This window comes from Antennarius striatus, chromosome 4 (assembly GCF_040054535.1).
Source record: "Antennarius striatus isolate MH-2024 chromosome 4, ASM4005453v1, whole genome shotgun sequence".
Taxonomy (NCBI): Eukaryota; Metazoa; Chordata; class Actinopteri; order Lophiiformes; family Antennariidae; genus Antennarius; species Antennarius striatus.
Window position 1 is genome coordinate 5,124,324 of NC_090779.1, and position 23,595 is coordinate 5,147,918.

General features: G+C 41.4%; 3 protein-coding genes across 14 annotated transcripts in view; 1 reads left to right on the forward strand and 2 right to left on the reverse strand.

Annotated features, from left to right (window-relative positions):
- Positions 1 to 5,257: 5,257 nt before the first annotated feature.
- On the reverse strand, positions 5,258 to 10,346 carry LOC137593736 (olfactomedin-like). The gene is made up of 5 exons (XM_068312680.1): positions 10,224 to 10,346; positions 9,957 to 10,115; positions 8,978 to 9,190; positions 8,316 to 8,448; positions 5,258 to 6,930 (listed from the first exon to the last, which is right to left on the reverse strand). The coding sequence occupies exons 1-5, from the start codon at positions 10,254 to 10,256 to the stop codon at positions 6,083 to 6,085; spliced, it is 1,386 nt and encodes a 461-aa protein (XP_068168781.1). The 5' UTR covers positions 10,257 to 10,346; the 3' UTR covers positions 5,258 to 6,082.
- A 1,510-nt stretch (positions 10,347 to 11,856) lies between these two features.
- Positions 11,857 to 16,081, forward strand: LOC137593731 (olfactomedin-4-like). 2 transcript variants are annotated; one of them, XM_068312673.1, is made up of 7 exons: positions 11,857 to 11,990; positions 12,158 to 12,280; positions 12,363 to 12,581; positions 12,942 to 13,098; positions 13,274 to 13,501; positions 13,973 to 14,141; positions 15,278 to 16,081. In XM_068312673.1, exons 1-7 carry the CDS (start codon positions 11,937 to 11,939, stop codon positions 15,711 to 15,713), a joined length of 1,386 nt encoding a protein of 461 aa, XP_068168774.1. In that variant the 5' UTR covers positions 11,857 to 11,936; the 3' UTR covers positions 15,714 to 16,081. The 2 variants fall into 2 exon arrangements, with proteins under 2 accessions (XP_068168774.1, XP_068168775.1); XM_068312674.1 differs by having other exon boundaries at positions 13,277 to 13,501.
- Positions 16,082 to 16,842: 761 nt separating this feature from the next.
- Positions 16,843 to 23,595, reverse strand: part of ndrg4 (NDRG family member 4) — a 46,824-nt gene continuing 40,071 nt past the window's right edge. For 9 of the 11 annotated variants that reach the window (XM_068312259.1, XM_068312256.1, XM_068312254.1 and 6 more), the window contains 5 exons: positions 22,544 to 22,591; positions 22,124 to 22,159; positions 21,998 to 22,049; positions 21,791 to 21,829; positions 16,843 to 20,128 (listed from right to left, as the gene is read on the reverse strand). In XM_068312259.1, the coding sequence (XP_068168360.1) occupies positions 19,974 to 20,128; positions 21,791 to 21,829; positions 21,998 to 22,049; positions 22,124 to 22,159; positions 22,544 to 22,591 (330 nt within the window). In that variant the 3' untranslated portion in view covers positions 16,843 to 19,973. The remainder of the gene's footprint in view (positions 20,129 to 21,790; positions 21,830 to 21,997; positions 22,050 to 22,123; positions 22,160 to 22,543; positions 22,592 to 23,595) is intronic. The other 2 variants (XM_068312253.1, XM_068312261.1) reach the window with 1 other exon arrangement.

Here is a 23,595-nt window from a genome sequence, read left to right on the forward strand (position 1 = left end):
GTGCGCCACACTACAATTAGCAAAGAAAATGTACAAATCTTGAGAGGAAATATAAAGTATGATGCAACCTCATAAAAAAGAAGCTAATAAACGTGTTATTTTGAAAAGGGGAGACGTTTTCTATACTGCTGTGTTAAATGGTATCAGAGAAAAGGATCAATGTTCATAAAAACACTCTCAGAGTGTCCAGAAAGGGGATTAAAGATTGTAGTGAAGATAATCTGTTTTTTAAAGGATAAAAGAAAAAGTAGGTCTGCAAACTTGATTCAATCAAAATATAGCTTTCAGCCATACTTATGTATGTCACCTTCTTTTATAGGCTCATTTTATATTTATTTAAGCCTATCCCTCCTGGCTACGGGCGAGAGGCAGGGTACACCCTTGATGTGTCGCCAGCGCATTGTGGAAAAAATGCTAGTTTTGATCATTAAAGGAAGTTACAACCATCTCTTGGTTTGTAGATTATAATATCGCTGTAACAAGCAAGTCAAGTAAGGTTTGGTTCTCTCCACTGAAGGAAAACTTAAATTTTTAAAATTATTATAATTAATTAGTTATTCAACCATTTTGCTGGTATCTCAGAGGCATCGGTGGAGCTGTCAGATGCTCAGGTGGGTTTTAAACCATCTGGGAAGTTAATCATCAAACCTCTTTACTTTGAGACAAACTGAAGATGAGAATCCAATATTTATTGTAATCTTCAATGCTCATTAATAAAATCACTGCACACAAGTTCAGTCAATCAAAGCTGACAGGAAGAAGGTTCACCGCTGTGTAGAGTTTGTATGTTCTCCTGGTGTCTGTGTTGGGTCTCTGGATGCCTCGCACCTCCAAAAACCTGTAATTTATGTGAATCAACCACTCTGAATTTGACCGTAGATTCATTCATTCAAGAAGATGAATGAATGAATGAGTGAATTCATGGATGACTGAATGAACCGCTTCAGACAGAGGACTTGTTTCTATACTGGTTCTCTTGGACCTTAGTGCGGCGTTTGACACAATTGACCACAATATTCTTCTGGCACGACTGGACCAAACAATTGGTATTAAGGGATCAGCACTGATGTGGTTTAAGTCCTATTTAACTGACCGTTCCCAGTTTGTTCACGTTAATAACAACTCCTCTCAGTCAAATACAGTTAGTTATGGAGTTCCTCAAGGCTCGGTTCTTGGTCCAATACTGTTTATCTTGTACATGCTTCCTCTGGGTAATTTGATAAGGAAACACTCCATCAACTTCCATTGTTATGCCGATGATACACAATTATATCTCTCGATTAAACCTGACGAAGTCAGCCAGTTGTGCAAATTACAGGCGTGTATCAAAGGGATTAAAGATTGGATGACGAATAACTTTTTGCGTCTGAGGTTGTTGTGCTCGGCCAAAAAACTGTTAGGGATGTAGTGCCCAGTGATGTAACCTTGGATGGCATTACTTTTGAGGCCAAAACCACTGCGAGGGACCTAGGTGTCATCTTTGATCAGGATCTCTCGTTTAACACACACATTAAGCAGGTTTCTATTACGGCCTTTTTCCATCTCCGAAACATTGCTAAAATCAGGCATATTTTAAAACAGAATGATGCAGAGAAATTAATCCACGCTTTCATCACTTCCAGACTAGATTACTGTAACGCACTTTTTTCAGGCTGCCCCAAAAAGTTGCTGAAGACTCTTCAACTAATTCAGAATGCTGCCGCCCGTGTTCTGACCAGGACCAGTGCCAGAGACCAGGTTCTGACCAGGACCAGTGCCAGAGACCATATTTCTCCTGTGCTGGCTTCTCTGCACTGGCTTCCTGTGAAAGCTAGGATAGATTTTAAAATACTCTCTCAACATACTGGCCTACTGGTGGTTCCTAGAATTTATAAAAGTAGGACGGGGGCTAGAGCCTTTTGCTATCAAGCCTCCCTATTGTGGAACCACCTCCCTACCTCAGTTCGGGGGGCAGACACACTCTCACTATTTAAGACTAGACTTAAAACTTTTCTTTTTCATAAATTTTACAATTAATGGCAACTTAGGTTACTACGTTTATTTTCATATAGACCTACACTGCTGGAGACCCAACGTCCAGACTCACTGAGTTCCTCTCTCCTCCCCCCTTCTCTCCAACCATCTCTGTTACTCCTCCTCCTCTCTGATGTCACTCTCCAAGTCTCCAATCACACCCTACTAACTAAACTTCTTCCCTGGAGTCTCTGTGCTCTATGTCCTCACAGGTTTTTCTCAGGTTCACCCCTCATCCGCCCATCTGCTATGGACCTGCTCCTCCCATCCCACCAGTACCACCCCTAACCTAATTATCGCCTGGGGTCCGGCTTCCTTTTTCCTCCGTGCCACCATACTGTTCCACCCCTCATCCGCCCATCCGCTGTGGACCTTCCTCTGTGGACCTGCACCTCCGAGCCCACCAGTATCTCCCCCATCTATCCATGTACTGTGGACCTTCTCCTCCAAGCCCACCAGTACCACCCCTCAACTATCCATCGGCTGGGGTCCTGCTTCCTTTCTTCCTCCGTGCCACCATACAGTCATCCACGCAGCTGTAATTGTGCCTTGACTTTAGCAACCTTAACCATATTGATACTGTCTCTATCTGGCCTATCTGTCACTCTCTCTCTGTCTCTCTCTCTCTGATGCTGTTCTTATCTTCCTTTGATTTCTTTTCCACCCAACCCGTCGAGGCGGATGGCCGCCCAAAAGAGTCTGGGTCCTGCCTGGAGTTTCTTCCTCATCGAGGGAGTTTTTCCCCGCCACTATCGCTTATGCTTGCTCTGGAGGGTTCAGTTGGGTTTCTCTGTCTGTTAAAGCGCTTTGAAATGTCTGCTGCCATGATTAAGCGCTATATAAATAAAACTTGATTGATTGATTGAGTGGTTGAATGAATGCATCGACACACTCACAAAGCCATCTCTAGTAAAGCACACATAACAATTAAAAACAATGGTTGTGGATAATTTGGTCGGACCTGATCTTTTAATAATTGCTCTGTCTGATCCACAGGTTGTTTATTTCACAATGAGCTGAATTTGTGATTGTGTGAATTAATGAAGACCACCGAGCCCAATGGAGCCACTGCTGTTTGTTTCTAGCTGGTAGCGCACCCTAGTGGCCAAAACACTCACTGGTCTCATGTATGTGCTTCATCTATTTTGAGTTAATACAGTATATAATAGTGTGATCTATACATTTATGTTGTGCCCCATGAGCCTTGAATAACAGTTATAGATGTGTTTACCTGCAGCATGAAATACATATTGACGGCTGTAGAACAGCAGTATCTTGCTTGGGAGAGAAAAAAAAAATCAATAAACTTCACATGTAATTTCTCCCACACTCCAAATGTAATATTTGTGTTTAATATATCAATATTTTACTTGTAATCTCCTAAGGGCTATTCTGCTGTTCTATTCTATTCTTTGTATGCATATATTCTGTTTTGGTTTTGTAATTATTATTTGCATGGGGGAAGTTTTATTTTGACAAGGTGCATCTTATTTTGTGACCTGACTTCCTTTTTGGCTTTTTCCTGTTTCCCCCCTCAGTCAGATCGAGGCCCTCTTGTGGAGAGTTAAGGTCATGCGCGAAATGGCTAATCTTAGTGTTTCAAAACCCCTGCCTTCTATAATTTAACTCAACATTAAACCATAAATTATTATTCTGCAAATTTTTTTAACCAATATTTATGATTTTATCATCATTTTCCTTCATTTATTTTGGTCTCAGCTACATTGTGTGACAATATAGCCAATATAGCTGTGGGGTGGTGGCCTGTGACAGGGAATGAGAGATTTTAATGAACACCCCAGTCAGCTCACTGGCATGGACTTTTGGTTCCTTCCCCAGTACCTCGCCTGGGCCAGCAACCCTTCTGGTATTGACATCTCACTTCCTGTTCCTGAAGCCTCAGTTGGGTACCACAGGACAGCGGTAAATACTGTGTGACCATATTTGGCCTTACAGCCTTAAAGCGGGCAAAGAAATGGTTCCGTTTATCTGCCTGTGAGACGCCGCCATGGCCTGTTTATTGTCACTGTAGTTAAACATTTGTTGTAATACCACACTTTTCTAGGTTTATTTCTAGTGAAGTGCTCCTCAATTTTCCATTTGTAGGCCTCCTTGGCCTCTTTTATGCCTAACTTTGTTTATATTGTCCACACAGTTCTTCATTTATGAGAGTGCAGTGTACATGTGTACTTTTGTACTCATATTGTGGTTGTAATGTTCAAAGAATTCCCAAGGTGTGCTTAAAAAACAGTGCTGTAACTAAGGGAGATTATCCTCATTTGTGGCTTTGGTCGCCTCCACAGAGATTTTACCTGAGGCTCTGGTTCTGTCTTGCTGGTGTAGCGTGCGGTCCACCAGCTGAATTGCAGTGTCGGGGATTCATGACTGAAGTCATGTCTCTGATGAAGATAATGCTGCAGTTATATACATAGTTGTTGGTGGTGAGTTATCATTCTAGTTCATCCACATTGTGGGTGATGGATCTGGTTTTAATCAGGAAGATTCTCAGGAGCAGTGGGCTATCCTGATGTTTTGTCAGCCTACCATCCAGACCCGACCTGGTCCTACTTCCTCTCTCTCCACCATCTTTGTATCACACTGGACATTCTCACCATCCATGGAGATCCATATTCTCCTCAGCTCTAAGGTTCCCATTAAATTTCTCTTTGAGACTGGGAATGATTTAAAAAAAATCAGCAATTGTTGTTTGGTTCTACATTTGACAGAATTCTTTTTGGTCACTTTTTGAAACTTGTGAATCCATTAGCATAACTTTTTTATGTGGTTTAAGACTCAAAAGTTTTACCTCTCAAAGCTTTTCATCATGTGGCTTCAACTCAAAAAATGTATGACACACAAATATACTCTTTGTTCTCCAGCCAGTACAGAGTTGGATGGACAAATAATGGGATATGGGGCCTACTCTTACAGGTCTATGCAGATGAAGGACCTAATGCTAACAACAGATGATAATGTTGTCAAGCAATGCACCAGAATAGAGTGTAATTGCACATCTGCTCCAGCAGGTGGCAGAGGCGATTTCACAGCTGCATGTAATGGTTCTGCAATTAATAGAGCGTACACAGATGCAAAATGTTTTCTTCTCTGTAGGGGGGACTTAACAGAAAACAGAAAACAATTGAGAAGCCCTGCACTAGACTAAACCCAGGCAGCTTGGCATATAAGCTAATGTTGCAAAGCTAAGCTAATACTGAACACCTGAAACAAGTTTGTTAAGAAGAAGAAGAAGTATACTTTATTTATCCCGCAAGGGAAATTACATCATCACTAAGGTTGGTATAGTATACAGTCCCCCTGAACACAACACACAAGGGGGCCAGTAAGCATGCAGTTAGTACATACAGGTACACATCAAACTACACGCGTCAGGAGGCAGAGTGACGGGCAGCGGCTTCTGTAACGTGCCCCAAGGCAGCTTGTAGGGGGGACGGCGCCTTGCTCAAGGGCCCTCGGCAGTGGCCGAACATCCAACTCACACTCAGTTGGATTTTCTGGCAAGAGTGGGATTCGAATCCCCGATGGTGGGGCGTTCCTGTCTTCAAGACGATTACTCTACCGCTGAGCCATGGTTTAACATCATGAAGTAGACCCAGTATAAACGCACTACACAAACAATAGAGTAAAGGTTTATATTTATTAACTTTGATATTTTTATCTCACAACAAAAATAATTGCATTTCTGAAACAGAAAACAAAAGTATTTTTCTAAAAAAAAAGATAGTTGAAACAGATCCCAAATCACTACTTGCACACCTACATCCAACAACACAATCACATATTAACAAACAAATGTTACAGAAATTAGTCGCCACATGTTCTCTCATATAAATTGGTCATAATGATTAATATTCTAAAATACTAAGATGCTATTTGTGAATATTTAATAAAAGAGCATTTTAAACCAAGGTGGCGTCCTTGTCTGTGAAACAGTAAGTAGTCTTTAAGCTCGTCTTTCACCTTTGTTTCTTCCTGTAGTGAACTGGTTTCTTAACACGACTATCCTAGTAATGGTAACACAACCGCTTGTAATCATTAACAGTGTTTTAGCTCAGAATTTGACCTCGTAGGCCAGCAGATAGCCGTCATTGTACATGTAGAGCTGCTTGTTGGTGGGGTTGTAGCTGAGACTGGCCACACCTTTAGCCACCTTCTCCAGTGGCAGTGCTAGTGTGTTGTCTTCCCTGCCTGTTGATGTGTCAAAGGCGTAGAACACCTCTTCACGATTTTCATCCACGTAACGCGTGGCATACATCACGCCACACACCATGAAAGCATTGCTCACCGCCTTCTTGAACAACCTAGTCTCCCACGTTTGTGAGACATTGAGCGTTTTAGCATCACTGTCCCATTCTAGCCGGCTCACCACTAGGTTTCCGTGGTTACCAACAGTAGCATAGAGGGCCCAAAGTCCTGTCTCATCTGCCTCCATGTCAATATCACTATTGGCACGGCAGTCATAGTAACAATAGGGGAACTTGTTGTTGAACCCCACTCCGGACCCTGGGAGAGTGACCCGTTCGATGGCGTTACTCTTCAGGTCGTAGCGGCAGACGTCCGCCGAGCGGTAGCAGTGGTAGTACAGCGCTTCACCATATAGAACAGCATTAGGACCCTCATTGCTGTTCTTATGACTATGGGATGGAGCAAAGGTGAAGTCCTTGTGGTTAACTGAGGCCATGAAGTCTTCATAATGTTGGTACACACGCAAAGTGTTGCCCCAGATGTGGTTGTGGACAAGAGGCTGAACCCAGTAGCTGTTCTTCATCTCCTCTTCATTTATCTGCGCCTGTTTGCCCCATGACCCAGAGATGAAGTTCTTACCGTGGGGACTGATCTTACTGATGATGGGATCACTAATTTTGGTGATGAGGCCCTTGAGACAGTACTGGTCACGACCTGGAAACAAAGACAGTTGAAAGAACCTGAATATCAGGGATGTACCCTACAGTCCCCAGTAGAACCCTGGATGGAGGACTTGTATTGGAACACAGAAGACAGGATCATGAAAATTGAAACTTAGATATAACAGATGTACATACAGAATACACACACCAGGATAGCTCCACTCTGATCAATGTGTTGCATTAAAAAAACCCTGATTTGTAGCTAAATATTCAAACTTTCATATCTAACACTTGAAAGTAATTTTTATTTACTTCTCCAGTTTTGATCCATTAATCCTTGTATCTATCTATCTATCTATCTATCTATCTATCTATCTATCTATCTATCTATCTATCTATCTATCTATCTATCTATCTATCTATCTATCTATCTATCTATCTATCTATCTATCCATCCAGCTATCTGTTTTGATGGTACTGTACGTATCACCAGTCATAGCCTGACACACATGACCTACGAAGCTGTACCACGTTTAAAGTTTGATGTTTGCTGTTTCTATTTAAACACTGTGAATGCACTGAAATATCTACATGTGATGGCATCCATTAATGTTAACATGGTCTTGGAAATGTTTCAGGGGCGGCTGTGGCCTGGCGTCGTTTATTAAACATTACTGAATAATTTACGAAAGATGAAAATTAACATATGGCTACCACTGACTTATGCATTAGCTTCAGGTCTTAGATAATGTTAAGGTTCCGGCAGACATTTTAGACTTTAGCTTCTGTTTGTCATGAAGTGTTGATTATAATTTGACTGTTGACTGCAGAGGCACAGCACACACCAAGGGCCAAAATTCTGAAGGTGCTACAATATGGATGCAGAACATATAATCATTCCAAGAAAAAGAATCAATCAATCAATCAATCAATCAATCAATCAATCAATCCAAAAGACTTCTGAAGTTTAGTATATTTATCAGTTTGTATCCTGTTTTCTTTCATTCATTTAAAAAAAATATTTTTGGGTGAAACACCGCCATCTGCTGGTGGTTCATGTTTCTACATTCTGTATACTGGGCAGGGGGAAGATCCTCATAGATCACCAGCACTTTAAGAGGAAATTTATTTCCAAGAAACTTCACTCTGACTTTCTGATGAGGACTTGCGCTGTCATGACACTTAAATTGTTTTACAATTTTACATGTTCAAATATTTTTTTTCATTTAACAATTAAACAATTAAAAAATATTATGATTTTCCTAATGTTATTTACACCACAACTGGCCTTTCAATAATTTATTTCCAAATGCAAACTGTGGCCTGTGGATGAGCAACAAGGTTTCTTTTTCTGGCAAATTTAAGGCATATAGGTATGACTGACAGTTGTTGTAACGAATGAGTGAGGGCAGTTTTACTCAGGTGTTCAGTACATACCTCTGAAGTCTTTGGGGATTGATTTGCAGGACTCGGCGCTGTTCTTCAGGTAGCGTAGTTTCTCTTTAACTGTCTTCATGTTGATGGTGTTTGACATCTGCATCTTGTCTACATCTCTACGCAATTTAACCACCTAACACACACACACACACACACACACACACACACACACACACACACACACACACACACACACACACACACACACACACACACACACACACACACACACATAGTTTTTAGTTACAAGGTAACCAAGACAATTTAAATATACATGTTGCGTTACCTGTTTTTTCTGCCTGTCCAGTATGATGGGAAGGCAAAAATACTGGCAATACTTGTCAAAAGTGTCTATTTTGCAATATAATGTGATGTGATAAAACAATTTACTGCAATACCCAACTGTAAAACCCATTAAATGCAACTTCAAAAATTTCAAATAGCTGACCTCCTGTTACTTTGTGTTATTAATGTGTAATGGCTTAATTCCAGTGATGAGATCTTATTTTGTTGTTAGTATAAACTCAATAAGGGTAAATGTGTTTTAATCTGCTCTATTAGATTCTTATTTTTTCTACTGACTGGTGACGTTTGCCCTCATGTTAGTCTTGCAGGCTGTTGCTCAACCTTTTCTGGAGACATTTCTACGCGTTCTGCTCTACCTCTTTGGAGAGCTTCTGTGTTTGTTCGTTGTTCAGCTGGCTGTGGACGGCAGTGATGTCAGTTTCCAGTTGGCTTAGCTCCTTGCCCAGCAGACGCAGAGACAAGGCCGTATACAAGCCCTGGTGGTGCAGGTACTGGTAAGGCTCCAGTCTGGCTGTGATATTCTGAACCACATCTTGAAATCGAGGGAGATCCTGATTGGACAGTTCCACCTGCAAAAACACAAACATAAGCTCTTCCCTCTCCGTAACTGGACACAGAATCAGGATTCTTCCATCTTTTCTCACATTTTCCTACATTGTGTGATGTTACTTTTTTAAGTCACATGTAGTGCAAGTCAGGTGAGCTGAGCATTCAGTCACGTGATAGTTTCAAGAATCAGAATGTGAATCCTATCACAATACCAATTTAGAATAAATGTAAGTCGGGCCAATACAAACTAATGTTTAAGTTACTGGGTACTGTGTACCTTTACTTCTTATTGGGTTCTACAGTGAGTAAACATATATTTCTTACCAACATTCTAAAGTTGTCTTATATGCAATTTATGTAATGATATAAAAACAACTTCAAAGTTGGATATAATATACAAAAAACAAAGATATGGCCTTTTGGAAAATCATGACAAAGAGCAGCTAAAATGGGAAAAATAAGCTCTGAATAATATAGATAGATAGACAGATAGGCAGACAGACAGACAGACAGATTGATAGATAGATACTTTAGTAATCATGCAGGGAAGTTCAAGAAATCATAAAGAAACTTCTAATCTAGAAAATAAGATAAAGATAAAAAAAATAGTGAATATCTGTCAAAACAAGTGAAATCATGTCCTTTTTTCCAGATCTAAGATTGTGAAATACGGAGCAGTTTGCAGCGGTCCTCCTGTACTCCAGCTCAGGCTGCCCTACAGCCGTGAACTCTGTGGACAGCATGAGATGCAGTCTGCATGAAGAAGCAGTCATCCTGAGCGCTCACCTGTTCCTGCAGGGCATCTAAAGACACTTCACACGTCTGAATCTGCTGCAGCACAGCTTCGTACTTCAGGGCGGGGAACGACCACCGGCTGAAGTCCACCGGACACACACACGATCCGTTCCTCCTCAGGCCCAACACACGCTGAGCCTGACTATGACCCTGCAGCCACATGCGTCAAAGTGGTGGAACAAAAGCAGCAGCATAGAGTCATGAAAGGCAGTTATCTTCCACTGTTCTCCTCGATTTAGGACATGGAATAAGACTCACGGGTGCCAGCAGCAGTAGAAGCAGCAGCAGCATGTTCAAAGCTGGTGAAGAGACAAAGTCAGAAGTAGTTAGTGCTGGAGTCTTCTCTTCCTCTTATCGCTTCAGATTCAAAAACAAACTCACTTTCCTGTTTCTCATTGTCAGTGAGTCACGACAGAATTTCAAAACCACAAGGATGTCAAACTAATGTCAAACTGTTTCACACAACTGATTGCAAACTCAGGAATTTCTGACATTTCCCCCTTAATTTATGCAACACTTGTTATCTACTCACAATATCCTCTGCAGAAATGTTGCTAGAATATTACACAAATGCACAATACATTCAGTAATCTATGCAGGTTATCGAATCAGAATGATGTAAAATCGCTGCTTCTCATCAGGGCACCAGTAGATCTGAATATAATAATAATTAAATATTCTATTAAATCAACTTATTCCTACAGAGTCTGTGTGATTACTTTATTTTTATTGTTTAAAATTGAGATTCCATCTACAGGGTGGATGGTAAGGTGTGAGTTTATCCCTGATGCAGTAGAACCTCAAGATACAAGTTTAATTTGTTTCGTGATTGGGCTTGTAAGTCAGACAACATTTCCCAATTTAAAATAAATACAATCATTTTAATCCCTTCCAGCCTTGTAAACCCCCCCCCCCCAATCCCCCAAATTACGAAACAACAAATGTATTTATCAACCAATAGACACGCAGACTTTACCTGTGGGTAATTAATTATATACAAGTTATGTAAACAATGATAAAGAATGAAAAGAAAGGTAAAAGTCACGTGAACACACGAGCTACGTCTTTACTCCAACAAAGAGAACGAGATCCGGTCTCAGCTGATGTTATATCCATCCGCCAACACGGTAAAGAACGAGATCCGGTCTCAGCTGATGTTATATTCATCCGCCAACACGGTAAAGAACGAGATCCGGTCTCAGCTGATGTTATATTCATCCGCCAACACGGTAAAGAACGAGATCCGGTCTCAGCTGATGTTGTATCCATCTGCCAACACGTGGGAAAGAACGAGATTCAGTCTTGGCTCATATGCTTGTGAAATACTGGAAATTAACTTCAGTGGTGGAAGTTCACCTTCACTTCCACATTTCCACATCACGTTTCTGGATGTGTCTCAATTACGTTCTTTTTAGCCGCTGACCACAGCTGCCAATCAGTGTTGTCTCTGTCACCCAGGCGCTATGACCTGGGTGACAGAAACGCGCATTCAGAAACATCCTCATTGGGGTCTTAAACAATCCAGATAGATTCATTCAGTCTACTTTTAGCACTTTTAGTCAGTTTTTCTTTATCTTTGTGGGCTGGGGGGGATCCAATGTTCTTAGTCAAAGTGGATTTGATGCTGTTTTGTAGAAATTTCTTTTTTGGTTTTTGTTTGTTTGAAAAGTGCTGAATAAATAATGATTGACTAATAATTGTTTAATCTGCCTCCACTGGTGTTGAAATTACACATTTCACATTCCAAGCCCGAAGTATTACTCAGTTCACCATGTTCTTCTTGCTTTTATGCAATGTCCAACAGGAACATTTTCTTTTCAAAATATTTTTGAACTTTTTTGATTTAGTATGTGGAAAATTTGTGAAGCTGCTGCAACCTCAACCACAAGGAGGAAGTGATCAAATCTAGAAGGAACTGTGATACTTTACACTTTTGCTCACAGTCAGTGCTCACTCTGTAGGAGACCCACCATGATGTTGCGTGGGATCACTCTTCTGTGGGCTCTTGTCAGCCTCACTCAACAGGTATGAAAACTCTGGAATATATACAGTATATATATATATATATATATATATATATATACGTATATATATATATATATATATATATATATATATATATATATATATATACGTATATACGTATGTATATATATAAAGATGACTTGTTAATAATCTTAATTTTATTTTAGGCACCTTCACAGGACAAGTGTGTGTGTGAGTTTGAGAATTCACAAAATATATTCCCACGTGAAAAACTCAGTACGGTGGAGGAAGGCGCTTCAAAATGCAACAGTGACATCACGCCACAGCAGGTAACTCACTGCATGATGTCTTCAAGCAAGACTGTGAAGAACAAACCGTTTTTATCGGCTATGATTTCTGCTTTTTCTGCAGACTTTAGACCTGGAGATTCTTCTGCTCGGTTTGAAGCGGCGTCTGCCCCAGCTGGAAGGAGACGTGTCAATTCTGGAGAAAGAGGATGATGGAGATCTGTATGGAGTTGTCAGCCTGCAGGTGGTGGAGAACGAGCTGCTGGAGATCCGTCAGCTCCTCGACAGGCTCAACAGCACCTCCCGGCGATACCAGCGTCTGACTGTTGACGCCACCAAACAGGTAAAGACAGCGACATGCTGATATGGGTGTTGACATCACTCTGCAGGGCAACAACTGTGTGCAAGCTAGATTTATTTATTGCATTTGAATGAAAATACACTGCTGCCCCAAAACGTCAGACACACTCTTGCTTCTTCAAAAACAAAAACACAATACCTTCAGAGCTCTCTCTGCAACTTGACTGAGTTTTTATCTTTAAAAGCTGGGTTCCATGGAGGAGCTGTGTTCCAAACATGAGTTAATGTGTCATTTGTGTTGGCTGGGAATCAAGTGTTTTATTGAGACGCCGGTGAATCTGAATTAGATTGATCCCACACTCAGCATATTTGACCGGACGTGTGCTCTCCCGCTGTCTCTCAGCTGGAGGACCTAAAAGAGGAGATGGAGGAGATGGAGATGTTCGACACGTTGCAGGTGGTGAAGGGACAACAAGACAACCAGCGCTTGAAGAGAGACCTGGACCAGTGCAGGCATGACTTACAGCCCAGCATCCATCCCACAAGACGTCCTGAACGTGGTATGTCCAGGAGTCACACTGGAGTGTGGGGATGTGTAGTCTGATGTTTATTTCTGAATAGTCTGATTTTGATAACTGATCCAGAACGAACACCTTTTGGACTCTCTCATCTCCCTGATCTTCATGATGGTCGATATTTGTACTATTTCTCTCCTTGTTGTCATTTCTTCATCAGCAGATTGTCCCCATGGTGATTTTAAGAACATAAGTGGGCCCAGGGTGTATACAGCAGGGGAGTACCCTGGCTCCTACATTTATGGAGCCTGGGGTCAGGATCCCAAGCCAGAGGTGGGGAAAGAGGATTGGTACTGGGTCGTAATGTTGACCTCTGGGAACAAATTCTCCAACTATGTCCGTCGTTACTCCAGCCTGAGCTCTCTCGTCATTGGGAAGAGCGTTCCAGGTAAGGAGCTGCAGTGTTTTAGCTTTTACGGCTTGATTTGTCAAATATACAGTGTGAAACACTGTGTGTTTGTGAAACATAGTGTTTCACAAAGTTTCACTTCTAGTTACTCAAGTCATCACACCTATTGGCGAAAACAAACAAAACAAAGAAATGCTGCCAACCAATAGCTAAATTTCATAGAGAAAACATTCTATAGAAAAAAAAAGGATTAGAGCATGACTTGTATTGCCTACGCTGTCATATGATGTCGGCTTGTTGTTCTAATAGTCAGGCAGCCTAATGGAGATACTAAACATCAGTATGTTAAACATTTTACCAATTAGACAGGACAACATAACATAAATATAGGCAGAAAAAATAAGTCATTCATTACTTTCTTTGGGTTTTTTTTTAATGAAAAAAAATAAAAGAATAGAAAGTAAACTAATACTTCATTTTTTCATTTACATGGTGTTTTATTTCCTGCAGGTAATACCCTGATCCACACTGCTAACCCAACCACCAACACTATCCAGGGTCCAAATGCTGTGCTGTATGGTGAAGCCTTATACTACAACTGTTATAACCAGGATGCTGTTTGTCGATTCAACCTCACGGCCAAGACTGTAATCAACCTAAAGCTTCCTCCGGGCACCAGGTACGAGGCTTCAGGGTTTCTAGGGGTTCTGCTGATGCAATGTAGCTGGGGTAGCTTACCAATTACTCATAATTAGCACATTAGTCAGGTATTAACATGAAAAACAAGAACCTGTTAGTTAACAACATAAAATATAAGCATGAAATACTTTATCTGCGACTAGAAAACCAAAGTTTAGACTGAGTGATGCCAGAACATCAAGTTGTTATATCTACGTCTTAGGAAAAAAAAATTACTTCTCAAAATTTAGAAAAAAAGATTTATGACATTTTAAATCACCACATGAGATGCAAACAGACAGCATTGATGGACAGACACACCCCAGTCTCCAAATGAAAGTTCAGTTGGTAACCATGGTAACAGACGAATGGAAACCAGGGGTGCTCAATGCATCAACCAGTCGATCTTGACGGTATTTTGGGTTTAAAAAATGACAACAACAACAAGTTAGCTAGCGAGTTACCTACAAATTTTGGCCCTCGTTTTTTTTGTCTGAAACTTTAAAAAATTATAAAAATGAGTGGGGGAGTTGGACCAAGTAAGAAAACAACAACTTAGCATTTTCATGTGGAATGGGAGGGAGGGTCTTTTTTTTAACTATGACTTTTTCGAAATACTGTTGCCTCATCTGCCACCATGGCAATATCCAAGAAGCGCAATGCAGTGGGGGCATTTTTAGACCGTTCACAGAAACTACAACGACAACTTTGCTGAAACGGGAGCTGAGAAAGAGAAAGGTGAAGGAGCTAAAAGGCTGGTTGTCCGGATAGCAGTGATTTTAAAGGTGTTATAAAGAATTCCCCTCATATTTAATAAACATATGTTTTGCATTTTTGTAGTAGGAAGGTCATTTTGACATGGTCATTTCATAAGTAGCTCACATGCTGAAAAAGTGTGAGCACCCCTGATGTAAACAGCAAAGGTTCGAAAAATTAAATAGTGGAAGGTGTTTTTGAAAAATAGTATGAGAAATGGCACCAACTACTAAAATGACCTTACAGTCAGTCGAATTTATAAACCACCATAATGCCCCCCAAAAAAAGGCTTAATGACAGATGATGACCCCCCCCCACCGGCAGCCGTCCTGTCCCCCTTGGTTTAATGTGAAAACATTAGTGCACTGCTTCTGTTTGTAGGTATAACTCAAAGAGTAACTTCTGCCACCTTGATGAGTGCTACCACTTCACCGACATGGACCTGATGACAGATGAGTCTGGCGTTTGGGTCGTCTATACCACCACTCAGGACCATGGAAACATTGTGTTGTCAAAGATGACGGATGGCGAAGAACTGAGGCTCACCCAAACATGGCACACCTCAGTTTACAAGCAGGGAGTGACCAATACTTTCATGATTTGTGGTGTGCTGTATGCCACTCGATACGTAGACAAAACCATCGAAGAGATCTTCTACTCGTTTGACACCATGACGGGTGTGGAGAGGTTCGACATTGGAGTCTTCATCACCAAGATGACTCCCAACATTTACTCCCTGAACTACAGCCCCGTAGACCAGATGCTACACGTCTACAGTAACGCTAAGATTCTGTCTTATAAGGTTATCTTCTCATGAAAGAGAAAACACTTTCTATAAAAACTTGTTTTCAAATGAGGTCTGCAGGAAAATGGTCAGCAAAACGAAGATCGATGATAAATAAAGCATTGGCAAAATGGTTAAATTAGTATGTTAAATTTATCCTTGTCTATACTTAAATTTTATTGAGTGTAAAACTGTTGTTGTCAGCGCTTTGCTTCCCTCTTTATCATCTCCTACAGTTTCATTTATTAAACTGAATTATTTCTGTGGTTGAAACCAAAGACTTCATGTAGATGTCAGAAGTCTACCAGAAAGGAAGAGACTGACTCACGTTTAATCCTCTTTATAAACGACTATTTGGGAAAGCGATGATTAAATAAAGTTTTTTTTACTTTTGGAGCCAATTGCTGGAAATTTTACTGAATAACCACCTTTGTAGAAAGTGTCGCATCAACGCCACAATGGACAAAACAATTACCAAAAGCACAATAACTTGTGTTAAGCAAACTCTTGTCAGCACAAATCTGCGTTCAGACCGGCAGCCAAAATCCGATTTTTAGCCCATCCAGATTGAGAATGACTGACTTTTGACAGTTACATTTTTGTGAGACGGATTGAAACCACATCGGGGAGGTAGTTTCATATCGCATTTGTCGCTCCACGTGATGCAAGAGCCAATGCGCGCTACGGAGCTTGGACGAAACCTCCGTCCCGACGTTGTTGCTATGGCAACCTGTCAGCTCGGCCAATAATGTGGCCCAGTCTGAACAGAGAAAGATCCCATTTGGACACTTGCTAAAAACAGTGTTGAACAGTCAGCCCTAAAAATCAGATATGAAAAGGAATCTGATTGGAATCCGATGTCTGCAGTCTGAACGCCGCCATAGATGCTGCATTCATAACACTGTCATTATAAAGATAATTTGAGATTATATTTCATTTTGATGTGGTATAAAACATCTAGTGTATGAAGATAAGTATTTTATATTGCTACATTCTTCCTCTTATTATCATCATTATTATTATTAAAACCAAATACTGGATTACAAAACAAAACAAAGTAGTGTTCATGAATGAAGCCGTGTTTCCATCTGATGACCTGTAATTAGAAAACGCTGGTTCAGAAAAAAAAAAAAAAAAGGTCACCTGACTCTTGAAGTTCTGACAGGAAGTCTTTATTTGTTACTTGTTGCTTGACCAGTACATGGACAGAGAGAGTTTACTTTGTATATGTATTTACATCATATATTTAAATTTTACATTACACATCTGACAACAAAGCAGGTAAGAGTCTTTCTACTGACGTGAATTGAAACAAGCTCATAGGGAAAATTCCCACAATATGAAACAATTCAAATGAAAGAAAACAAAGTTATTGCTCAATACAAATCAATAATAATGGCAGTAAGAAGAATAGTAGTAGTACACATGAACTAATATTCTACCAAGAGGAGACTGCAACCTATTGTTGTCATAAAAAAAGGGAACTAAAGTATATGAAGTTGGGTTTTTTTTTTCACAATACAGCAGTGCTAGAGCGTTCAGTTAGGGTAACTCACTCTATAAATAAAATGTATCTACAAGTGCAAGGAGGACCAAGGTCTATACAAACTGATCCAGTGCCAGCTTACTGTTGACGTTCAAAAATCACTACTGAACTACTTATAGACCTTGAAGAGGAGCAGGAAGGAGAGAGATTTCAGATACAGGGTTGAATGTCAGGGATGGAAGTGCAATCCATAGTGGGGGGGGGGGGGGGGGTTCGGAGAGGCGTGGGTTGACGATACTGTACACCACTTCAAGAAAGGGAAAGAATACATTCAGGAGCCCCCTAGGCAGTTTGTGTAGAAGTGGTGTAGGAGGGAACCGATGTGTAGATGGCAGAATATAGCTTAGTGAACATGAGAAAACAGTGAAAGATGATTGTATACCAATTGCATCAGATTCATCTATGAGGCTCTGAAAGGAGTCACTGAGGCCTTTTATCGTCTTCTCATAATCTCTCCCTCCACCTGTTTGTGTCTTTCTAAACAGACAGCTCAACAACTCTGACAGAAACACATTCTTTTTCCATTAACATTCACTCACAATCTCTCTCCGTGTTCTGGTGCTATCCCCCATCGATCTGCTGCTGTCACTGGGCCCGTGGTGCTCAGACACACGACTAACTCTACCAACATTTTAAAAGTGACTTCAGCTGATAGCCCTTGAGGGTGCGACTGGGTTTGCCTGTGAGAGCCGGGGCACCTTGCGATTTTTTTTTAGAGGGAAAGGGGTTGTTTTTTTAAGGTGGCTGGGAGTTGCCCTACATTCTGAGCTTGGTGCCCAAATGGCTCCAAAAAAGCCCCGCCCCTTACAGGCCACCCTTGGAAAGCGCACGCCTTAGCGATTGGAAGCTATTCCCCTTTTGACAAGGGGAGCAAAGGGTAAAACTGGAAACAGGACAGGGTGACTATGAACACTGCACACTAACTAGCACACCACAAAACCAAGGGACCCCATCTCCCATTGACAAGGTGGTCCAGTATTACAGCAGAAAACAGCACACAGCATCACTAAGTCTAGACCTACACACATGCTATATCAATGAGAGTATGTTAACTCAGCGGATCAAGAGACACATTGACCACATCATGACTTCCATCTTGCGTGTGATGGGTTTGTGTATTTCTGTCTTTGGCTTAGTCCCCTTACAAAGCACAGCCCACAGTGCCTCCATATGAGATGCTTGAAGTGTTGTGCATGTGTGTGATTTGTGTGCTTGTGTGTGTGTTTCTATAGTCAATATGATATTTAGTATAGGTAGCTTTGGTATATCAACAAAGAGGGGCAGAGCGTTGTAAGGGAAGGCTGTGAGTTCTTTGGTGGTGACCCACAAAGGGAGTGGGGTCAGCCTGGTCCTGCCTCGGTCCCCCGGTGGGGTTTGGTTTGAGTCAGGGTGTGATTGTCACTTTAGAGACCACAAAGAGCCGACTGTGGCCAGAACCACGTCTATACACTGGAGTTACAGACTGATGATGCATCAAGGGTCTATCTAACCCACCAGCAGTAATGGAGAATGCTCTATCCCTAGATACTACTCTAACATTACTGTCACATTCACATGCAAATACATATTAATAAACACTCAACACTATATTTAATTTCTGTTTTGTCTATGAAATATGGGATGTTACAAAGCTAAAAGGTGCACTCTTAAACATTACTCTAATGTTACTCCAGAGGGAAGTAAAAATGGTTTGTAGTCGTGTGTAGAGTACTGATGGGTGCGGATGGGATAATGTCTCATAGTTGTGGATTATCCGTAGTGTTGTGAAGCAGCTCAATTCTTCTGCTGAGATAAAAATATTTCCCTGTTCACAGTAAGAGTCCAGCCTAACGTCTCAAACCCTAACGTGTAAAGATGTGTGAGATGGATTTGAAGTCCTCAATGGAGAAGCATGCTTGATGACATTCCATCCATACGCTGACATGTGGAATACACGTGACTGCTGAGAACACTCTTTCTCATGCATGTTTACAAGTTTGACTTGAAATATTATGGGGCGCAGTTTAAATCAATGTGGTGTGAGCTAGTAAAGCACTAAGTAAGCTAATAAATCCTCTCTAAGCACTACAGGTGCACTCGGCTACAACAAGCTGTGTTCTGCTGTCTGTGGAACTCTGGACACACCTCTTCTGAAGCTGACCTGTGACTCATGGACAGAAACAACCAACTTTCCTACACCAGAGAGAGATATGTCCAACATTGCTTTACTGTTTACAAACTACTAATGCATAAGAAACCCCTTCAGTCATTCTGCTGAACAATAAAAGTTCTGCTTCTCAGCTAAATCTGCAACTTTTACTTGTCTCACAAGATTTACAGCAGCTCATTATCACATATTGCTGTGTGTGTGTGTGTGTGTGTGTGTGTGTGTGTGTGTGTGTGTGTGTGTGTGTGTGTGTGTGTGTGTGTGTGTCTGTGTGTGCGTGTGTGTGTGTTTTGTCGGGGGTGCAGGTTATAGAAGTTCAGGCAAAGAATAAGGAGACACTTTGCAAACACAAGAAAGACACTGTGAGGAAACCAACAGTTAAACTGTTTGGGTGAGGTGACAGGAGTGGTTAGAGGTTCTTAGTATTACTTATGGTATCTTACAGTGACTCAGGGCAGAAGGGGGCAGACAGAGAGACCTGGAGGAGACAGATGAAGGAAGAGAGCCATCCATCTTGGTGAACTTCACCCATCATTCCTTACCGCCTCTCTCTTTCACCCATCTACCCCCTCCCTTCCTCTTTGCACAGCTGGCTGACTTCTTAGCAGGACACCTCCATGGTGTGGGTGACCGTTCCCACTCCCTCGGTGCTGTCAGAGTGGGTGCAGGCCCGGGAGCGGGACCCATCCATGGAGCTGGCGCTGGTCAAGGAGGCCGTCCTGGAGCGAACCAGGCGGGTCATACTGGCGGAGGGCACTGGGATGACGGGGAGAGGAGGGGTGGAGGGAGAATTCAGCATCAGGGCGTCTTATTAAAAAAAAACAACTGCGTTCTGTTGATGTTGGGGAGATGTGGGGAGGACATGCTAATGGGGAAGGATACTCTTTTTGGTAGCTGGTGAGAAAAGGTTGCTGAGTGGCTCCAAAAAGCCGCAGGTTGTTCATGAATGCTGTTCACACAGAGAACCAGCACCATGCACTGAAGCAACCCCACAGCCGAGTTCTCCTCCAAGAGCAGAGCTTCACCACGATGGAACCGCACCAGATCAGATGGAGTGCATTGCTTTAGTTTTATCAGGTCTGTATTAAAATTGCTTTTCAACACGATAGTGGTAAAAATTATATTCTGGTGTTAACAAAGTGACAAAACCTTCACTTGTTTTTATTCTTATTCTATAGTAGGGTAATAGCTTCCTGAACAGACACTGCTGTCGTCCTCTGACTTTCTCTTCACATGTTTGTGTGCATTAATCCTCTCTGTCATCTTTTATGTAGCCGCCTGGTAACAATTCTGACTGTTGTTTTCAAACATAACACAAAACAGCCGCTAACAGGTGTCAAATTAAAGCCTGATAGTATACTAAAATGTGGTGGCTAAAACATTTAAGTAAGAAATAGGTTATGTAGTGGAAAATCTGTATTACATTTGATCAACGTTGCCTAATTTAAATCTTAATCTGAGACATGTGAGCTTTCATTTCAAAATTAGGCTGAAATATAGTTTGATTCAAAGCCAAGGAAAGAAATATTCAATCAAACTTCTCCTTCATATTCAAACGTAGCTTGATTATATTTGTCTTTATAGAGTGAACAACACCACTTGCAATAGTTTTGGTCTAAGTCTGAAGCGCTACTGTCACATCTCACATCAGTGTATGTGGTATATTATATTAATCTTTACATTTGAACCTCAAAGGACATCTGAAGGAGTACTACATTAGTGTTGTTTATTATTTGTGTAACACTGACTGTTTTTGGTAGGTGACAGAAAGTAGTAATAAATTTGGCCCATTCAACTTTGACTTGCAATTATAGGTGTCATATGAAGTTGTTAGGGTGAGGTTGTTGTTCCTGAGTACATAGAACAATACTATTATCATATTTGTGGTCAGGAGTAGTCAGTCCAACACCCCAAAAAATGCACCACTATGGTGCTGATGGGTTCACAAGAGTTTAAAAAAAAATGTATAGGTCGTTGTTTTAATTATGTTAACTTTCCATTTTATTACAGATTAAGAATTATGTTTTGTTCTGTTGACCATTCCCCTTTTTACCTATTACAATCGCACTGTGGGAGACGCCGTCATCTGTTAGAAACTTTGCTCAAGGCTAGCTGAAGGCCATGCAAAGAGCAGTACTGAAAATGCAATGGCAAAAGGAATGAGGGGAGGAGAAAGTGAGGGCAGTATATTTTTCCTTACGAGGAAAAATTATCTTTTGATAAAATAAAAATGGGTTTTAATGTCCTTGGAATCAAACAAAAAAAGTATATATAAATGATAGCAAACATAAAAGTAATTTTAACAGCCCAAAAATATTGTATTCATCACAAAATCTAATTAAATTAAAGTTTAAAATGCCAGAGTCGTCGAACAGGGCAGCCATTAGAGGTCAGAGGTGAACAGGGAGGAGGAAGTACCTGGCCCTCCACTCAACCTCCGATCCTTCACATAAGCGACTGAGAGAACGGGGGCAAGGGAGACAGAGTGCAAGATTAACACGTGTCCCCCTGCATCAAACACATCATCTGAAACAGTGCTGCTGAATCAAACGGTTACAGGAAATCTTAGACGGGCAGAAGTATTAATATAAAATGTGACACGGTGTATTTTGATTGGATACTTACTGTAGCCCATTCCTTGCAGGAAGTACTTGAAAGCTTCTGTCAGCTTGCCAGGCTGGAATACAATAGGTCAATGAGCTGAAGGGGTCACATATGGATGGTGCGTTTGAAGACTGCTGGGATTTTTACCTGCGTGAGCTGAGGAAGTCCACCAGAGTCGGCCATCTAACACGAGAGGAAAGGTAGTGGTTGGCATAGGTAGAAGAACTAGAGCTGTATACATGCTCCCCACATTTCAGCTGCGGCTAAAGCTACAGCTAAATGTGTTCAAAGGATTTTTGTTCAATGGTCTATGATGTCACATCCCTCTGACTGAAGCTGAGGCGGCCCCAGGTAAATCACCAGTCTGTCCGTTGCTGCTCTCGCAGCAGAACTGATCAACTATTTATTTGACTATGAAATATTTACTGTTTTTGACATCAAATGAAAAGAATTACATGGTTGGTACAAAAATAAAAAAAGCTGGACTACATAAAGGCTGCCACTGACAACTCTTTTATTGTTCAATAGTAAAAGATGGCAGGTGTAGATTGAAGTGGAGCGCGTTACCTTTAGGAAGGTGGTGTTGGTCGGGTCCAGTTTGGAGTTACACTCCACCTTATTAAAGACAAAACAGCAAGTTGAACAGAAAAACCAAAACAACTACATCGTCTGATCTGCAAAAGGTGATGAGAGTCGAACGTGTGTATGGAGACTCCATCCATCCATCCGTGTGTGTGTGTGTGTGTGTGTGTGTGTGTGTGTGTGTGTGTGTGTGTGTGTGTGTGTGTGTGTGAGTAACCCAGATGCTGCAGTGTGCTGCAGAGATGAGTCACACAGGCTGACAGTACAGCCGCAGTGCACACACACACACACACACACACACACACACACACACACACACACACACACACACAGACACACAGACACACACACACACACACACACACACACACACACACACACACACACACAGACACACAGACACACACACACACACACACACACACACACACACACACACACACACACACACACACACACACAGACACACAGACACACACACACACACACACACACACACACACACACACACACACACACACGCACGCCTACACACGTACGTGGATAAACACATGAAATATGGTTTGACATCTTGTTGAGTTTAATCTTTAATCCTTAAAAAGCCAAAATAAATATTCCATTGCCCAAACATGTTTAATTTCTATAAATAACAGAAATATCAAACGTCTTAAAGCTCTGGTGATGAAGAGTTTTATAAAGAAGCTTCATTTGAGGATAAAGTGTCGGACGACAAACCACCTTTACACCTTGCAGTGGCGAATGCTTTGCATTGCATGAAATAGGAGTGTGAAATGTGCAACGGTGTGTGAAGGGATGCGTCCTATGAGTGGAGGTAAAGGCAGCAGCCTCAAGTGGTCATGTGTGTGTGTGTGTGTGGGGGGGGTATAAAATATTTACATGACCTCCATCTGTCATGTCTAGTAAACAGCCCTCATTTCCATCCATTGCCTTCTCTCCATTTCCCCGTCACTTTGCATCTCTCCATCTTTCTATCTGTCCAAGATGTTTTATAACAGCCCCCTCCCTCCACACACCTC

Bases quoted from the DNA above. Each gene is read 5' to 3' on its own strand.
- LOC137593736 (XM_068312680.1), bottom strand. From the start codon at position 10,256: ATGCTGCTGCTGCTTCTACTGCTGCTGGCACCC. The intron at 9,191-9,956 runs GTGAGCGCTCAG...GTGTTTTTGCAG, and splicing joins TAGATGCCCTGCAGGAACAG to GTGGAACTGTCCAATCAGGA. The intron at 6,931-8,315 runs GTATGTACTGAA...CTTTGTTTCCAG, and splicing joins AATCCCCAAAGACTTCAGAG to GTCGTGACCAGTACTGTCTC.
- LOC137593731 (XM_068312673.1), top strand. From the start codon at position 11,937: ATGATGTTGCGTGGGATCACTCTTCTGTGGGCTCTTGTCAGCCTCACT. The intron at 11,991-12,157 runs GTATGAAAACTC...ATTTTATTTTAG, and splicing joins TTGTCAGCCTCACTCAACAG to GCACCTTCACAGGACAAGTG. The intron at 13,502-13,972 runs GTAAGGAGCTGC...TATTTCCTGCAG, and splicing joins CATTGGGAAGAGCGTTCCAG to GTAATACCCTGATCCACACT.